This window comes from Stenella coeruleoalba (assembly GCF_951394435.1).
Source record: "Stenella coeruleoalba genome assembly, chromosome: 12".
In the NCBI taxonomy this organism is placed as follows: Eukaryota; Metazoa; Chordata; class Mammalia; order Artiodactyla; family Delphinidae; genus Stenella; species Stenella coeruleoalba.
In genome coordinates, this window is record NC_137158.1 from 81,137,126 (window position 1) to 81,155,277 (window position 18,152).

The 18,152-nt window shown below is 53.5% G+C and overlaps 1 protein-coding gene across 10 annotated transcripts in view; it reads left to right on the forward strand.

Annotated features, from left to right (window-relative positions):
* SYNJ2 (synaptojanin 2) overlaps positions 1-18,152 on the forward strand; it is a 113,592-nt gene that overhangs the window by 29,236 nt on the left and 66,204 nt on the right. For 9 of the 10 annotated variants that reach the window (XR_013830791.1, XR_013830792.1, XR_013830793.1 and 6 more), the window contains exons 2-4: positions 3,419-3,505; positions 12,376-12,646; positions 16,349-16,574. Coding sequence is in view for 4 of the 10 variants with exons in the window: in XM_079939355.1 (XP_079795481.1) it covers positions 3,419-3,505; positions 12,376-12,646; positions 16,349-16,574 (584 nt within the window). In the remaining 6 variants the exon portion in view is untranslated. The remainder of the gene's footprint in view (positions 1-3,418; positions 3,506-12,375; positions 12,647-16,348; positions 16,575-18,152) is intronic. The other variant, XR_013830796.1, reaches the window with a different exon arrangement.

Genomic DNA, 18,152 nt, shown 5'->3' on the forward strand with positions numbered 1-18,152 from the left:
CCTGGGGTAACAGGGTGGGAACGGACCGTGAGCCCCCATCAGCAGGGGCGTGTGTCCTCTGGTCGCCCAGGGCCCCTCCAGAAGCTTCACTCGTTCATTACCTGCCTGAGGCCTGTATGTATCTGATTTGTGAGCTCCCTCTTGAAGAGCAAAATGGATTTCTTCTTCCTTCGACACTAAGTGAGGAAACAGTTATTTGGGGCAGGCGGCATGTTGGGCAGTTTTCGAACAGGCTGCCTGGGAGGCCAGGCCCCCGGGAGTGCTGCAGGTGGGGCTGTGAGGGCCGCGAGGGGGCCTGCGTCACAGGGATGGGACGCATCCTGCTTCCACGTTGCAGGGGTCAGAAGGGGCCTCGGAGAGGAGGGCGTGGAGAAAAGGAGAGACGGTTTGCCGGCAGTCTGGGCTTTAAGAGGGTACCCCGGAATGTGACCTTATTTGGAAATAGGGTCATTGCAGGTGTAATTCGTTAGGTTGAATGGAGGTCATCCTGGAGGGGGCCCCAAATCCGGTGTGATGGGTGTCCTTACAAGAGGAGAGAGACACAGAGCCACACGGGGAGAAGACAGCCACGTGACGATGCAGGCAGGGGTTGGAGTGACGCAGCGGCAAGCTGAGGAAGGCCAAGATGGATGGCCACCGCCACAAGCCAGGACAAGGCGAGAGGACCCTCCCCGGGGGCCTCCAGAGGAAGTGTGGCCCGCTGACACCTTGCTTCCAGACTTCCAGGCTCCGGAACCGAGAGCTGAGAAAGTTCGATGTTTCAGGCCACCTGGTTGGTTTACCGTCAGTCTGTTTGTGGTGGAGCAAAAGCATCTCCCAGGACTGTCACGTGCACTAAGGTCGTGACCTGCCGTGTGAACCACGTGTGAACGTCGGGGATAATGGTGTTGATTATATATTCAGGAGTCAATCATTTACAGGATTTGAATGGGACAAAGTGGCCTGGTGGCGTTGTGCTTCTTTGTTTTTAAAATAGGATGAAAAGTCTTTTTTGTTTGTGTTTGTTTAATTTTCCCAGCGCAGGGGTGGGGGACATGGTGTGCGGGCTTGTCCTCTGTGATCCAGCAGGGCAAGGGGTCAGTCTGTTTCCACGGCTTCTCCTGAAGCCCTGTTCCCACCTCTGAAGTGTGGATTTGACCACATTAACTTTGGCTGGCAGTTTCCCGGGGTTTTGTTTATTCGGTCGGGACTATTTGCAGAGGTGCATGAATGCACAAAGACCACCATGTTTTAGGGTCAGCAAAGTGAGACCCAGATGATACTCCGGCTTCAGGGTTCTGTTCAAAGGCTTTGTAAGTCTCTGAGGGTTAAAATATGACTTTTTCGTGTCAGAATTATTCTCTTGCATTGAGCAACTTGTCCCCCGAGGTGAGGACCAGGCCTCTCCCTGGTTAGACTGGGAGACACCATGCGTGGCCCCAAACAGGGCCTGCAAGGGGCAGTTCGCTTCCATCTGTGGGGTTGGGATTTCACAGGCTTTACCTGTCCTAGGGCTTCACGTGTCCTAGAGCAGGGAGCAGGCCACTTCCAGGAGGGCTCCATGGCCCAGGGCCCAGGGCCCGTCCCTTAATGGCGGGTTTGTCACCACCCTGGGCAGAGAATAGACTCGGGGAGGAGAGGCTCCAGGAACTGGGTTGTATCCATCTGGGGCCCCTCGGATGTCCACACCCTAATCCCCAGTTCCTGTGAAAGTTACTACACGTGGCAGAAGGGGCTTTGCAGATGTGATTACGTTAAGGGCCTTGAGATGGGAGATTGTTTGGGGTCATCTGGGGGCCCAGTGTACTCACAACGGTCCTTAACAGATGGAAGAGGGAGGCAGGAGAAGGAGAGAGAATGAGGTATGAAGATGGAAGCAGATATCAGAGTGATGCGATTGCTGGCTTTGGAGAGTAAGGAAGCAGCCAGTAGCCAAGGACTGCAGGGGACTCTAGAGGCTGCAAAAGGCAGGGGGATGGCTTCTCTTCTAGGGCCTCCAGAGGCAACCCCATCCTTTTGACCTCTCGATTTTAACCCGGTGAAACCCATTTCAGAGACTTCGGACAAGCAGAATTATAAGACCACAAATTTGTGTTGTCTTGGGCCACTGAGCATGTGGTGGGTCATTTGTTACCGCGGCGGTGGAGACTAATACATCATTCCACCGCCTCCCAGCTGTCCCACATCCTCTGCGGCAAGTCGATGGAGTCGGCAGGGCTATGGTAGTTACCTTCAGGTTACTCTTCTCCCTGATCCCCCCCACCAAAAAAAAACCTAATCAATTAGAAAAATTCACATGACCGTTGGAGGAAAATGTCATTTATTGAACTGGTTTTTAACCATATAACTTAACCATGTAACTCCTTGGAGATTCTGATGAAAATTATGGATCTAAGCCTCATAAAAATATACATCAACAATTGTGCGTACAATTTTAGAGATCGTACGGATTCCCCCACAAGCTATCCGTGAAGCTCCGGTATCTGCCCAGGCCTTCCTCTGTCTCCCCAGGTGGAGAGCCCTTGTATTATTGGATCGGCCAAAAAGTCCGTTCGGGTTTTTCATAAGATGGTATGGAAACACCCGAAGGGACTTTTTGGCCAACTCAGTAGATGAACTCAGTTGAGGCTGAGGAACTGCTTTCCTCGTAAGTCTCCCTAATGGTGTTTGCCAGGCCCTTATTTGAGGATCCATCCACGTTTATGTCTTGTCCTGTGCATTTAGAAACATTCTTCTGAGAAAGGGGTACAAAGGCCTGGCCCCTGTAACAGCCGACGGCATCTCCAGTGGCGTCTGCGGCATCATCGTCAAGGTTCAGGGCTCCCTGCTTCTAACAGCCTTTCTCTCTGTCAGTTTTTCTGCCTTCGCTTTTGCACCGGGCTGGGTCTCGCCCTGGGCGTTCCCAGTAACTGCTGAAGACCCGGGGCCTCTGTTCATCAGCCTGCCTTGGGGTTCACTGGCCCCAGGCCTCCTGCTTAGCCCCCATGTGTTAGCTGGTCCCTGGGGGCAGGTGGGCACTTGAACGACGCAGCCTCCGGTGGACGATAGTTAAGAAGGACGGTCCTCCCCATCAGGGAGTGATGACTCACTGCTGTTCCTGAGCATGTGGACTGCGGCGCAGAGGGACGGGGCCGGCCTGCAGCAACTGGCCCGGGCTCGAACCCTCACACTCACGTCTGCCAGCCGGGGACTCCCCTCTGCCTCTCCAGCCCGCAGGCAGCTGTCGGAGCTTCCAGAGAGCAAGCTTTTGGTGGGGAGGTCTGAGTTACTGCAGCTCAGTGATTTGCTGATCCTCAGACCTCCACAAATATTACTTGGGGCCGAGCTATTGTCTCTGCGTTTTCTTTTCCGAGTGGGTGGGAGCTGCATTGGAAGCTGCAGTGAATGAACTCCAACAGGAGGCTCAGCTGATGCTGTCTGTGCTGTGTTTCTTCCCCAGCTCCAGAAGAAAAGGAGGTCATTAAAGGCCAGTATGGAAAGCTCACTGATGCTTATGGCTGCCTGGGGGAGCTCAGGTTGAAGTCCGGTGAGTACCCACTCCGAGGGGCAGCAGCTGTCAGACCCCCCTGGCTAGATAGATTTCTGGTGCCGGGCAGAGCCTCTCTTTATGTTAGTGTGGAAAGACTGTGGGATTTAGGCGTTCTATTTTAACTGTTATCATCCTTTAAAATGTTTCTTTCGCCGAGCCAGCTCCTCTGGGCAGGAGGTCCAGGTGAGCGCAGCCTGGTCCTGCCAGGGGTGCTTCGCGCCCTGGCTGCAGAGGAAGCTCACCTTCATCGCGTGCCCACCAGGATCTAAGGTTTTCCAGCCTGGTTTGGAGGTGGAGGGCTCAACCCAGGGGCTTGTTTGTTGTTTACAAGAGATCTGTGTTCCAATTGGGGTGGCGGTCAGAGGCCCGGAGCCCCTGGACTTGCTGGGTGTGTCTTGAGGGAGAGGAGCTGGGACGGCGCGTTGTTGGCTAGGAGAGAAAAGCCACCAGCACCTGACCGTCGGGCACCAAGGGTGGGTGTGAGCGAGAGCAACGGAAAGATCTTCAGAGCTGGGCTGTGTAGTGTGACTAGAAGGGACAGAGAATTACAGGAGCAAGTGGGCATCCTGCTCGGCGTGATACTCGAGGGGCGGAGCCGTAGGCTGGGGTGGGGTGCCACCGCCTCCGTGTGGGACCCCTGGCTCACCTCTGCGCTCCTAGACCTCTTGGGAGCCCTGGTGCCCTTCTGGGGCTGCAGCCCCCATGTCCTTCCTCCCCTCTCGGCTGCCTCATTTACAGCTGAGTATCTCCGAGGACTTACGGGGCCAAGACCAGAAGAGGCTGTGAGTTCACCAAACGCAGGCTCTTCCCGAGCTGAGCGCGTGCATCTCCACGTCCACGGAGCAGCTGTTTTCCTGGATTGAGGATTTTGAAAGCTGACAGAACAGCCCTGTTGTTTGCTGTTACTTTTCTGGTCTTTTCTTTAGTGGGATGTTTTTTTTCTGAACTATGATGATGACATTGATCATCTCCCAACAGTGTTTAGGAAAAGCATTCAGTACCCTCGTGACAAAATGCACTTATTCAATGTCTGTTTTGTGCCAGTGGCTAAGTAGACATTAGATTCTTTAATCCTAAAAACAAGTCAGTGTGATACGGTATCTTTATCCTCGTTTTCAGTAAAGGAAACAGACTCAGAGGGTAAAAGGAGCTTGCCTAAGAAGCTTAGGTAGGATTCAAACCTGGATCTAGCCGCCTCCAGACCCTTGCTTTTTTCATGAAGATGTGCTGCGTGCCAAGGGTTTCTGTAGATTTTTTCCCCTGCAGCAGTTTTTTTTCTGAGGTTATGAAAAATTCCTGTGGCCTTTCCTCAGTCATGAGGAAATGAGGATGACAGCTAACCTTACATGGTGCTTACTCTGAGCTAGCACTGTTTTAAGTGTTTAAATTTATTAACTCAGCTCTCCCAACAACCTGTGAGGTAGGGACTGTGACTGACAGAGAGCTTAAGCGTTGTATTTCATCTATGCTGTGACACAGTTTTTATATTACAACACCTGGACATTTAAGATATGTTACAGTTGTTGGCATCCTAGTTATACTTGGCAACATTCTTCTTGTACATAAATTAATGGTCCATTTCTCATATGTCACTAGCCCGAAGTCGGGCAGTCCTCAAGTGACGACTGGGGTTTAAACTCTTGCTTTCTGGCTACAGCGGCTTCCTTCAACCACTAGGCTGTTCTGTCCTGGAAGGAACAGAAAGGCTGAGATTTCAAGGCCAGGAAGGCAGTACCTTCCCCACATTCCAGGGCAAAGCTTTTCTTCCTGGGCTATGATTTGAGGTCAGATCCAGGGAACTGGTCCTAACTGGGAAGGGTGGCAGCCCCCAGAGACATTGTCAGAGTGAGCCAGGGTGTCTGCGGGTGCCCAGCTGCAGCAGGCTCATCCCGGGGCAGGGAGTGGAGGGAGGTGACCAACTCCCAAAGCTGCCCTGGACAAGGCCATCCTCCCCGCCTGCAGCCCTCCACCCTCCCCCGAGGGGTGAGTGAGCACAGCCTCTGGTCCCCAGCCCCCATTTCTGGTGTGCTCTGAATCCCCTCAGCCCTGCCCACCAGCGTCACCCTGCAGGGTGGGCTGTGACGGCTCCCTGAGCGTGGTGAGAATGCGTTTGACTTTTGGAATGTCAGGATTATTTGGCCTTTCTCAACACATTTCTGAAAGTGCCCAGGGTATCTGAAGGATGGAAGGATTGGGCCTCGTATTGAGTTTTTCAAATTCCCTTTGGCTACACTGAGGAGTGTTTGGCTTTAACTTGAATTTCTTTTCCCACTGCAAGTCCCCACCCCAGGACTATGGTCTGTTTTGTTTTTTTCCCCACCTGGGGAGGGTGTCAGCAGCACAGAGTGAAATTCCAACTTTCATTTGCTACCGAGACAACCAGCCCGAGTGGGAGTCGGCCGCCCCTTTTGATTTTCTTAGGCTGAAGGCCTCTGTACAAAGAGAGAGACTTCCCCTCAGGCTCTTAACTTGGGGCAGTTGTTCAGTTTCAATCTACCTCAGTGAAAATAGCCTTTTATGTTAGAAATTAAGAAACATATACAGGTTTGTAGATTTTCGTGGAGAGCCAAAATCCCTCCTTCCTCTCTGAAATGGCAGCAGGAAGCGGGTGGAGCCCCCGCAGTAAGCCCCGGAGCTGGGCTTCCTGACACATACACGGTACAAAGCATAGAGAGTGAGGGTATAGCTATGGAAAGAGTTTATCCCAATGATTATAGGGATTTAACTCCCTTTTCACCTAAGCTCTCAAGGCCTCTCTATTTCATAGCTTCAGGAGTTGAAGAAATTGAGGTCTCTAATGAATTGCGTCTCCTGGAGTTGTGCAGTGCACAGCCTGTGAAACTGTACATGGCAGTCCTGTAAACCTTCCGCCAGATAGCCCTCCTCAAATCTAGTTTCGGCTTCTCAGCAGACTGACCTAGTTAATTTAATTTCTAATTTCCTCTAAAAGCAGGAAAACTGCCTCAAGTCTATCTTGCATAGTTCTGAAGGGGCTTACATGAGAGAATGAACATGGACTGAACTTGGGTACTGAGTGTTGGGGGAGGCTGTCCTGCAGGGGTGGGTCTTTCTGGGAGAACTAGGTATGTGGCCCAGGCTGAGTGCCTTCCGGTCAGGGGCTCCTGGTGGTGGTTAGTCTGCCCAGGCCAGTCGAGGGCTGACTTCTCTGGGCAGTCACCGCAGAATGGAACGTCTCTGGAGAGGGAATTTTGAGTCTCTGAGCCTTTGAGATTCGGGGAAGGCAGTGTCCTCCAGCAAGTCTTGAAAGGGGATGGCCATCAGTTGTAATAATTTATTTTAATCCTTACACCCAGTGGTGTGCTCTCCACTGTTTGACTTCCAGCTCTCTGGGGAGCTCCCTGACAGGTCGTGTTTGCCAATTTCTGTGGTGTAAATGCACCCACCGCGGCTGACTTCAGGCCAGTGTGGCATTGGGCTGTGATGTGCTCCGCTGGCTCCTGGGAGCTGGTGAAAGCTGCCAGCGCACCACTGCCTTCACTGCTCTCATCTTCTTGGCAGGGAAGGATACAGAGGTACTTGAGATGAGCAGGTGGATACAGATCATTAGAATTCTGAGCTCGTTGGTAAGGGGTAGGGGCGGGAGCTCCGGGCTCCTCCGGCCGCAGCTCATCACTTCACAGCTGGGGAAGCCTAGGCTCCCTGAGTCCCATGTTCACGGATCTGAGAGTATCCTCTACAAGCAGACGAGTAGGTAAGACAGTTTGTAGGCACCCAGGGTTGAGATCAGTACGCACCTGGCCGGGGAGAGAACTCCGAGGCCGAGCAAACACAGAGAAAACCCGGCACAGAAAATGCCCAGCCTTGTCCCTGAATGAACCATTGTGTCTGCCCCTGACTCATCGGGACTCCAGCGCCCGCCCTTCCCAGCCAGATGATGGACGACAGGTGGCCACAGAGGAGGCTCGGACCCTGGCACTGCAGGGGTCGGGGTTTCTCCTGGGCAGCTCTGACTTGGAGCTGGGCTTTGAGGGAGAGGATTTCTACATCGATATTGAGGTTTTGGAGGCTTTTTAAAATTGGGGTAAAATATTCATAAGATAAAATTTACCATTTTAAGCAGTTTTAAGCGTACAGGTCAGTGGCACGAAGGACGTTCACATTGTTGTGCAACCGTCACCACCATCCGTCTCTTGAACGTTTTTCATCTTCCCAGACTGAAGCCCTGTCCCCGTGAACAAGTATATATATCGAGTTGGTTGCATTCCGTTGCCCCACGCTGCACACTCAGGCTGCCTCTGTGTGCGGGTGTGACCTCTCCTGGTTGTGGTGTGTCTTTTTGGCCTGTGACCCATTTCTTGCCCTCACCTCCTCCTCACCTGACTCTGGCCGGCAACCTCTCACCCAGGCATGGTCTTGCTTGGGCCAGAGCACTGGAATCAGAGTGTTGGAGCTGGAAGGGACGGGGAGCCCATCTGGTGCCCAGAGAGGGCCTGGGACTTGTCTGAGGCCCCAGAGGCCATTGGAGGCGTGCAGAGCCCAGAGCCCCGTCTTCTGAGGCCAAGGCAAGCTTGGCTTTTGTCTTTGCCTTGCTACAAGGCCCTAACTGGTTTCAAGCCCCTGGACTCAGCCTTGACTAATGACTTCTGAGACATCCCCACCCCCGTCCCAGGCCCAGTTTACTTCTGGGCCGTGAGAAAATTGATCCTGGGTTACTGGAAACACAGCTTGGATCCCGTGCTCAAGGTGACGGCAGAGGGGATTTCTCCCACGCCGGGGTGGGGGGCGGGGTGGCGCGTCCCACCGGCCTCACTTTTACCCCTAGAGACGCCTTCTGTGTGGGATCACAGGCTAACAGCATCCTCACGGTACCACCCCCAACCCGTGTCTCCTGCAGTGCACGAGAGCACAGGGGCTGTTACACAGATGGGTAGACGGGGTGATGCCAGGGCTGGAGTGACCCCTGCCAGGCTGAGCAGGCCGGGCAGGTCCCCCTCCTGGAGGGACGGAGGCCTAGGGCTGTTCTTCTGGGGGTCACAGAGACAGTCCACAGTGCAGGACATGGTTCGATCTGAGGAGAACAGTTTCCAAGCCCTCCACTCCTTCCAGGAATCGGTTTGCCTAAACATGTCCTGTGATGAGGGGCCGGTTTCTCACCCTCTCTGTTCCATCCACAGCCACCTGTCTGCTCTCTTACCTTTCCCCTGCCCGGAATCTCACTGTGGTGAGCTGCTTCAGAAGTAAATGCCTCTAGGGTGCCAAACACAGGGACAGTTCAGAATACTGTCAGCAGTTGAGGAGGCCAGTCACCTCAATGACTAGGTAGCAGATTTGTTGACAAGCCAGATGATAGTCAATTGTTTGCCTTCCACAAAATGGAAGTAGTTGGGGCATCAGCTGACAGCATTAACAGTAACTTTGTTGATAGAGTATTGTGATTTCTTTTTCTTTAACGTGTAGCTCAGAAGGATTTTGAAGGGTTGAGTGACGTTTCTATAATGAAGCTCTTTCTGTTCCCACCTATTTATTAATGTAAACGAGGTCTCTTAGTGTTTACTGCTATAAAAATGGAAAATAGAACTAGACTTACTATAGAATCTATTGATAGTTTCATTCCTTCAATAAATAATATTTATCCACGAACTGTAAGTCCCATCCATCCCATTAAGAGAAGCCTTTCTGACAAATCTTTACTTTTTCTATGAAACAATTATTTAACAAAAATGTTTCGTTTACATCGTTTGACCAATCGTGTACTAAAAATCATTGCCTGAGTGATAACTCAAGCCAGAAGCCACTCTTTTTGGAGACGGGGAGCTGCAGAATCCAATTGCTGTACAATATGGTCAGGTGAAGCACAAAATGTTACATTAGGATGAAGCTCTGTGGGGAGAGTGGACTGGAAATAGGAGGGAAAATCCCGTCTGTTAAAGAAGATCTTGTTCATGGATTCCTTTAAACAATAGATGACGGAGAGTACGAATCACCGTCTAGATTCCACCGGACGCTGGTAAAGAGGCCCACGACGGTTTTACATGTCAGCATTTAGCACGTGATGGAAAATATATCACTCACAACCATTTAAACTAATAGTGAGCCCTTCTGGTGTCAATTTGAAAGTGAGCGAGAGGTGCATTGGTCAACCACAGTTCTTAGAGAGACAACAGCCGAAGTTGAAGGCCGCTGGACCTTACGGTCAGATGGAGCCTGGGCCAAGGTGAGACCCACGTTTGCATCTTGGTCCAACACAGACCAGCTGTGCACCGGGCGGGTGATTCAGCTCCCCGGGGACAGTCTCTTGTGTCAGATAGCAGCGCTGTTAGGCAGGTTGGCCATACTTCTGCAAGGACACGGTTAAGAGCACCGGCTCTGGAACCAGACTTGGCTTGAGTAACTTGCCCGGGTGGGATAGCCAGAAAGTGGATTCGAATCCCACCTCCCCGCTGTGCCACCTCGGGCAGGCTACTCACCCTCCCTGCGCCTCTGTCTCCCTTCCTTTGAATGGGGCTAAAAATTGTACCTCCCTCATGGGGGTGCTGAGAGGAAGTGTGTGGAATGGTGCCCGGCACACGGTAAGCATCGCCCTGAGGATTAACTGTCGCTAAAGCATCTGCTTCCCGCGTGCTCCCACACGGTGGCTCTTCTTATTCTTCACCCTCTCCTGAGCCCCTCGTCCCAGGACTCGGGAGCCCGACGCCTCGGTGGTGGCGGCCCCTTCCCTTTGCGCTCATATATTTCAAGAGCCTTTTCACGCCTGCAGTTGCATGCCCGCCCCACGCCTCCCCCGGGCCACTGCCCTGCGCAGGAAGTGCGTGCTGTCTTCGGAGCACCCTGGAACTCTTGCCAGGGACTCGGCCCCCCGACGCAGAGGCTGTTGAGGAAATGGTACCAGAAACCCACTTCATGACTCGGAGGGAGAGACGTAAAGTAGAATTTTCCGTGCCGCCCCTGGAACCCACCCCCTCCAGGGTCTAATCTTGGGCTCGCAGCCTAGCCCACCGGGCTGTCCTCTGGCCACTGCAAGGGGACAGTTCTCGAACTCTGCTTCACCCCGTGCCGAGCCCACCGGAAGAGGCAGGTGGGATGCGTGGGCCTTGGTTCTAGGCTGGGGTAGTATTTGTATTTGTGAGGCTGAAATTTGAGGATGTCAACCCCACATAAACCCCACCTGTCTTCCAGAAACGACGCCTGTTCTGCTTAAGAAACTCAGCCCCCTGACACCTGGCACTGTCCACAGCATAACTGCCTTATTCTTGTTGTTTCAAAATGATTTCCTGATCATGTGACTGGAGACGTGGGATACGAGCCAGTATGGTTGCCTATTGTATGTGACCCCCAACCCCCGGTAGGCCTGGTACGAGTGGTGACCTATTTATCAAATGAAGGGCTCTTTAATAAAAACCGGATGTTACCCGACCCCCAGCAGGACTCTTTTTCTCACTCAGTGTGAGGAAGGAGCCTAGCATAAGTGAGCAGTGGAGTTGGCAGTCTTAGGGGTCTTAGCAAAGTGTCCAGAGATCTAAGGACGCTGACCACCATTGCTCTGGATAATGACCACTGAACATTTGGAGTAGATCTGGGTGGGATCAGGTCCTTTAAACCTCAGTAGGCTGGGAGGAGTGTGCTCTGGACCAGAATCACACCAGCCCCTAAAGGCTCATTACCCAACTTATCTCCTGGGCCTTCTCCTGAGAAAGGGGACTATGGGGCAGTGTCCCCACTGTCCCCAGAGTAAAGCATTGCCTTGGAACAGAAAACAGCCATGGATGGTGTGGTGGCATCCCCGGAGAGGGGTGTGTCCTCCTCCTGGCAGTGGGGTCCGCACTGGTTGGGGTAACCTTTCACCGGGGGAGGGGAGGCTCGAGCTGCTCTCTCATTGGCCTATTTAGGAAGTGTTCGTCAAACACTTGCCGTATGCAATGCCAGGATGCTGGGATATGACAACCAAACAGAGCCCTGCCCTTAAGGAACCCCCAATCTACTGGGGGACACACGCAGGGAAGGAGGCTGTTAGCTTTGTGTGTGACGAGGGCTACCACTTAGCCCTTAGAAGGGACACCCAGCAGTGTCTTGGGAGAGCAGGGAAGCCCCCCTGGAGGAGGTGCTGCCGACCTCACCCCAGGAGGGCGGAGAGGAGTTCTCCTGGGAAGGGGTCTGGGTAGAGGCATTGGGAAGGCTCTTGCTGGTCTAGAGGCTGAGGGTGGGAAGGTGACTGGGGAGGGAGTTGAGGAAGGCCTCGCTGGCAGAGGCCCAGGGGTGCAAGGGTGCATTTGAGGAGCTGCAGAGACGGCCTGTAAAAGCTGCTGGACCCTGCGCGCTGTGTGTGGGAAGGGGCAGGGGGTGGGCAGGAGTGGCTCGGACCTCCCAGATGTTCCCACTTCAGCCCTGTGGGCAAGTGGGAGCCTGGAAGGATTTCAGCAAAGGAGGGAGGTCTGCGATCAAGCGGGTTTGGGAGGCCGCTCCGGCGATGGAGCTTGGAGGACTGACTCCGGCTGGGGCCCTGAGGATTCGTGGGGAGGGTGGATTTGAGAGGCTTGAGGTGTGGGGCTGGGAAGGCTCCAGGCAGACTCTGGAGGGCAGCAGGACCACCTGGGCTTGGTAAGCGCAGCCTGCTGGCCCGGCCCCAGAGGCCTGGGTGGTGCCGAGAATTCACATTTCTAACAGGCTGCAGGTGACGCTGCCGCTGCTGGACAGGGGCCGGGCTCTGGAACACGGCTCCAGGCTTCGGGCTCAGGTGACAGGGCGGACCCCCGAGCCACGGAGTTTAGGAAGGCGAGGTCTGGGGGATGCAAAGGCGAGAACAGGAAGTTGCGTGGTTGCAGCCGAAAGCCCGGCTGCCCATCACCCGCGTCACCGCCCGCCGCTCTGCCGCCCGTGATCCTCAGCCCCCACGTCTCACTCCCTTCCAGGTGGCACCTCCCTGAGCTTCCTGGTGTTGGTGACGGGCTGCACATCTGTGGGCAGAATTCCAGAGGCCGAAATCTACAAAATCACCGCCACCGACTTTTACCCACTTCAGGAAGAGGCCAAGGAGGAGGACCGCCTCACAGCCTTGAGGAAGATCCTCAACTCGGGGGTCTTCTACTTCTCGTGGCCCAACGATGGGTCTTGCTTCGACCTCACTGTCCGGGCACAGAAGCAGGGCGATGACAGCTCCGAGTGGGGCAACTCCTTCTTCTGGTGAGGCCCTGGGGCCCTGGCTCTCCTGCCCACAGCTGACATGGAGGGCGGGCTCCGATGGGCGCCTGCATCCTTGATCTCCACTTCGCATCATCCCCGGCACCTCGGTCACCTGTGAGAGCTGTGATCTGTGCCCGCTCACTCTCCGCACAATGAGAGGCAAACAAGCCCCACTCCCTACCAGGGGTCGGGGAGGGTGTTCAACATGGTTTAATGCAGACTTAGGAAGGAAAATCTGCTCCATAAGTAAAGAGCACAAGTGGCAGCGTCTCCCGGTTTCTCCCAAGTGCCTGGGCCTGTGCTCAGTGCTTCCCTGGCCCCTGGTCCCCTCAGTTCTCCTGGTTATCCTCCAGCCTACAGACATTTACCACCGACATTTCTAAAGCACTGTTCTAAGTTCTCTGGGGGTCATAACTCACGTAATCCGCATAGTAACCAATGAGGTAGGGTCTGTTATCCCCATTTTACAGGTAAGGAGACTGAGGCTTGAATAACAGAGGGAATTTGAACCCAGGCATCTGGCTCCAGATCCCATGCTGTTAATCACGAAACCAAACCAGTTGTATCAACGGCAAAACTGAGTCATCCTGCCAAGGTGGTGTGCAGTAGTGTGATAAGGCAGACCAGAAGCCCAGGCAAAAGTGGTTGGGTTTCTGTATGTTTAGGGTCATCTGGGCGCTCCTTCAGGGACTAGCTAGTGTGGATGACCCTATAAATATGTAAATTATCTCCCTTTCTGGGCTCCAGGGGTCATGACCCTCACCAGTCCTGTGAAAGAGCCAGGGGGGTACAGCGATTCACATGCAATGGAGCTGTTCCCCTCAGATTTACCAGGAGATAAGAGTCAGAAGCAAAAGTGATGAAAATCCCACTGTAGAAATTGTTCCAGTACACCTCACATAATGAGGCGTTCCTAGATTCCAGTGCTGGCCTTTGGGGCTACCCCAGTTTCTAGCCCTGAGTCAGGACTGATGAGGCTTCTTTGCGCCCTTTATTTATTCATCCCTCCCTTACCCAAACAGAGGAGGTCGTAGGTTTCCATCACCAGGTAAGTGTACTTAGCTTGGTGCTTGGACTCCCACGAGTGAGTTCCTGACTTCCATTTGGAGAAAGGGGGTTCGCCATATCCTTCCATGTGTCCCCGTACTCCCTGCCCCCCCCAAATCTTCTTAGGTTCTCTGGTTTTGTTGAGTTTGGGGGCAGTAGCATGCTCAAACGTCAAGCGTGTGAGTCTCCTGCTGATCTTGTTAAAATGCAGATTGTGACGGAGCAGGGCTGGGCTGGGGCCCGAGACTCGGCATTTCTAGCAAGGAGCCAATGGTGACGCCATTGCTGCTGGTTTGAGGACCACACTCTGAGTAACAGGTGCAGGGGATGGTGTGTCTGTGAATCACTAGTTCCATTTTGCAGGTGCACGTGCCCCTGAAGGCAGCCAAGCTCAGGGACGCAGGGGCTGTGGGGTATGAGGGGTCTTTCTTAGGCCGGGGGCTCCTTTTCAGCTGGGACTGTCTGATGAGCCGAGGCTAGGGGTCTCAGAGGCTGTAACATTTGTTGGGTGCCTGGATGGCCCTTTGTACCTGCTCTTCTCAGGCCTCCTGATGCCAGCTCTGTGGTTGGAGATTTGAGATCCACAAAGAAGACAAAGCAGAGAATCACAGGGTGAAGGCGGAAGGGGCTTGGGGAGCGGGAGGCCCCAAGTGCACACTAGACTGTCTTGGGCTCTGGAGGTGCGAGGCTGCTGGGCCATCCCACACTCCAGGGCGTGGTGTTTGGGCTCAGGGCGGCACCCATGGAGCTGACCACAGCTGAGTCAGCCCCAGCTTGCGTGGTCACGGGCTTGATGGCCTGAACCCACCATTTGGGGTGCGGTGTTCAAGGTCTGAACCCACATCTGGAGTCAGATGGGGTCAGCGCTGAACATGGCTGGTGTACAGCGGGGTGAAGGCATTTTTCTGGGCTGGTTACTGTTCCCCACCGATCGTTGCTTCCTAGTACCATCCAGTCCTGGAAGGAGACGCAGGCTGTTTTCCTTTGTAGGTTTGGGTTTCTTCCTTCAAGGATGTGAGCTGTCCTCCCACAGGGGATCAGGCCAGTGTGACTACAGACAGGATTATTCAGAGCTGTCTGTTTGGCAAACGGTTCCTTCTCCTGACCCCTAGTGACTGATGGCAGCCATAGCCGTGTGGCTGGAAGACCCTGGAATATTCTGGAGGCCTTCCTTTGATGCTGATTTCATATGGGGATGACTAAAGATGGTTTATCATCTGAATTTTAGAGAGGGTTTCAGAAGAGGGGAAGGTGTTTTTGTAAAGTAATGCTTCATGCTCATCATTCTTTAGGCAGACCAGCGCCCTGGTGTGAGAGGTCAGGCATGGCCCTGCTCCTGGGGCGGGGGGTGTCTCTTAGTGCCCACGCGGTCACGTCGGGGAGGCTGGCCTGAGAGCAGGGAGTGGCTGCCTCTTGCCACTTGGAGAAGCCGCCTGAGACGTCAGAGCTCACGGCACACTTCTCCAGAAAGGAGAGAGCTGCTTAGGGCAGGAATCGTGCTGCCTTTTTTAAACAAATAGGGCATTGTGACCTAGATTAGCTTGCTACCCTGTGGTGGTTCCTGCCTCCTGGGGAGCGTGTTAGGGCCCTCGGAACGGCACTGCTTGGGTCCCCTGGGTGAACTGTGTGGAGCCCGGAAGGAGCCTGAGGCCCGTGCACGCCCTCCGAGCCCCACTTCTCAGAGCAACCACTTGCCTGCTCAGTAAGCTCCAGTGGGCGCTGGGGAGGCCGAGCGAGTGAGAGATGAGAGCAGGGTGTGGCCATGCACAGGTGCAGCTGTCAAGGTAGGGCCTTCAGCAGGAGAGGCTCGGGGTGAAGAGCACAGCTCCAACTCCATGCTACCGCTTCCTGGCGCTGTGACCTTGGGCGAGTACTTCTCTTCTGTGCCTCAGTTTCTTCATCTGTAAAATGGGGTGAATGATAACACCTGGTACACAGGGCTGTTTCAAGGATGAAGTGAGTTGATCCGTCCCAAAGCACGTAGAACGGTGCTCGGTGCCCTTGATAAACGTTGGCCTTTATCCCCATGATTATCACCGTGGATGCCAGGGACCCAGAACAATCCACTGGGTATGGGGAGGAAGTACTAGAACTTTCATTAGGTTTTATGTTCCTCTCATCCCATTTATTTATCATCCATTGCTTTGTAATGCTCTCATTACATTCACCTTGTGGGACCTGAATATAATTTAAGTAAGCATGTAAGCATGCATATATTTAATTATTTTATGATTTGTCATGTTATCATTTATCACTATCCTGTCATCGTAAAGCATGATTAAATTTTTACTGATGGGATTCATTATCAAAAACTGCAGAGGCCATCAGTGTAAACAGAGGCTTCTCTGAGATTCCCTGAAAGGCCTGTGACTGACTCACACCTGTACCTGGATTCCATTCACTGATACTGACGCCTGGGAGTAGCTTCAAGAAAGGACTCCTAGCCCTTTCCTGCTGCACGTGTCTCCGTGGCCCTGCCGTTTGGGGTGTCTCGGAAGCACACGCATGTCCTAGGCTGTGTGTCCCGAGTGTGGAGTTCATGGGGAGTGTGCAGTGTGGGAAGGCAGCCCCTGGGCACCTCCCCGACTTGCTTTGGGCACGGTGTTCCCTCGAGGATGTGAGGCGGCCTGAACCGCTGTGGGCTCTGTTTTGCAGGAACCAGCTGCTGCACGTGCCCCTGAGGCAGCACCAGGTGCGCTGCTGTGACTGGCTGCTGAAGGTCATCTGCGGGGTGGTGGCCGTCCGCACGGTGTACGCCTCTCACAAGCAGGCCAAGGCCTGCCTCGTCTCCCGTATCAGCTGCGAGCGCGCCGGTGCTCGCTTCCACACCCGAGGCGTGAACGACGACGGCCATGTGTCCAACTTCGTGGAGACGGAGCAGGTCAGTAGTGCCTAGGCCGGCCCGTGGCCCCCGCTGGTTCAGAGCAGAGGAACCTGTGCAAACTTGTTTCCGTTGGAGGCGGGGGTGCTGGAGGCGTTTTCGTGGCTCCTCGCTCTCCCAGGAGCACAAAGGGCTCTGTTTGCAAATGTGGCCTCGGGTTTGCATGCTGCATCTTTTCTTTTAATACATTTATCTATTTACTTATTTATGTATTTTTGGCCGCGTGGGGTCTTCGTTGCTGTGCGCGGGCTTTCCCTAGTTGTGGCGAGCGGGGGCTACTCTTCGTCGCGGTGCGCGGGCTTCTCATGGCGGTGGCTTTTCTTGTTGTGGAGCACGGGCTCTAGGCACGTGGGCTTCAGTAGTTGTGGCACACGGGCTCAGTAGTTTGTGGCTTGGGGCTTAGTTGCTCTGCGGCACGTGGGATCTTCCCGGACCAGGGCTCGAACCCGTGTCCCCTGCATTGGCAGGCGGATTCTTAACCACTGCGCCACCAGGGAAGTCCCTGTATGCTGTATCTTTTTTGATTCTCTTCTCACGCTGGAAAAGCGTTGCTTACCCGGGGGTATTTCCTAAAAAGAAGAAGGAATTTTTGCCGTGATATCCCGAAGGGTGGTGGTTATTCAGAGAGCAGCTGACAAATGAACCAATAAGGTTTGAAAATCTTTTTAAGACAAAAGTAAGTAGCTGAATAATGGCAGGATGAGAGAAGGAAGTTATTTTTCATTCTAGATCCACTGAAGCTTCCTCCTGGAAGCAAGTCTTAGCAGCTGGGAGTTGTGAAATCTGCGAGGCAGCAGCTCCGTGGAATAGAACCTTCTGCTTAATTTCTCACTGACTTTTTCCCCCCTAAATTCTGTTCTCATTCCCAGAGATGCTGTCTTACAGCTGCTTTATTTATTATTATTATTATTTTTTTGCTAACAGGTGATTTTTTTGCGAACATGCTAACATGCGATGTTATCCTACACAGTAGGATAATACCCCCGTGTAGACTAACTGATAGAATAAATCAAAGGATAGCCCATGAAAGGCATAGGTGTAATATTGCCGTGGGTGTCAAGCTGCAAGCAGCCCGTGTTTATTTAGTGCTGATGGGACTTTGCATCCCCTCTTACGGCTGCAGCTGCGACAGGTGTTTCCTACCAGGACTTTAGCCAGTTTAATTCAGCACAGATTTGAGCACTTGCCTTCCGTGTGTGAGCTGGACCTGCCTGGGCTTTCGGAGGGCACAGAGCGGGGAGGGTCCTCTTGGGGTCAGATGCTGAGTAGGGGGATGCCAGTCAGCAGCCTGAAGATGAGCAGAGGGGCAATTTCTTGCCTGTGACTTCAGCTCTCCTGGACATAGACGCGGCTGGTAAATAAACACCTGGTTAAAAATGACAGAGAAAACGCAGCCCCCAGATGGGGGCCTTCCTCACAGTGTTCCATCCCGGTCTTTATCCTTGTGTCATTAGTCTTTGCACCATTCAATTCATTCCACAGATCTTAATTACTTTTCACCTGCCACAGGCTGAGCGCTGTGCTGGGAAGTGGGGGCCAAAGATGCAAAGCATTTTTGGACGAATCAAAATACCAGAG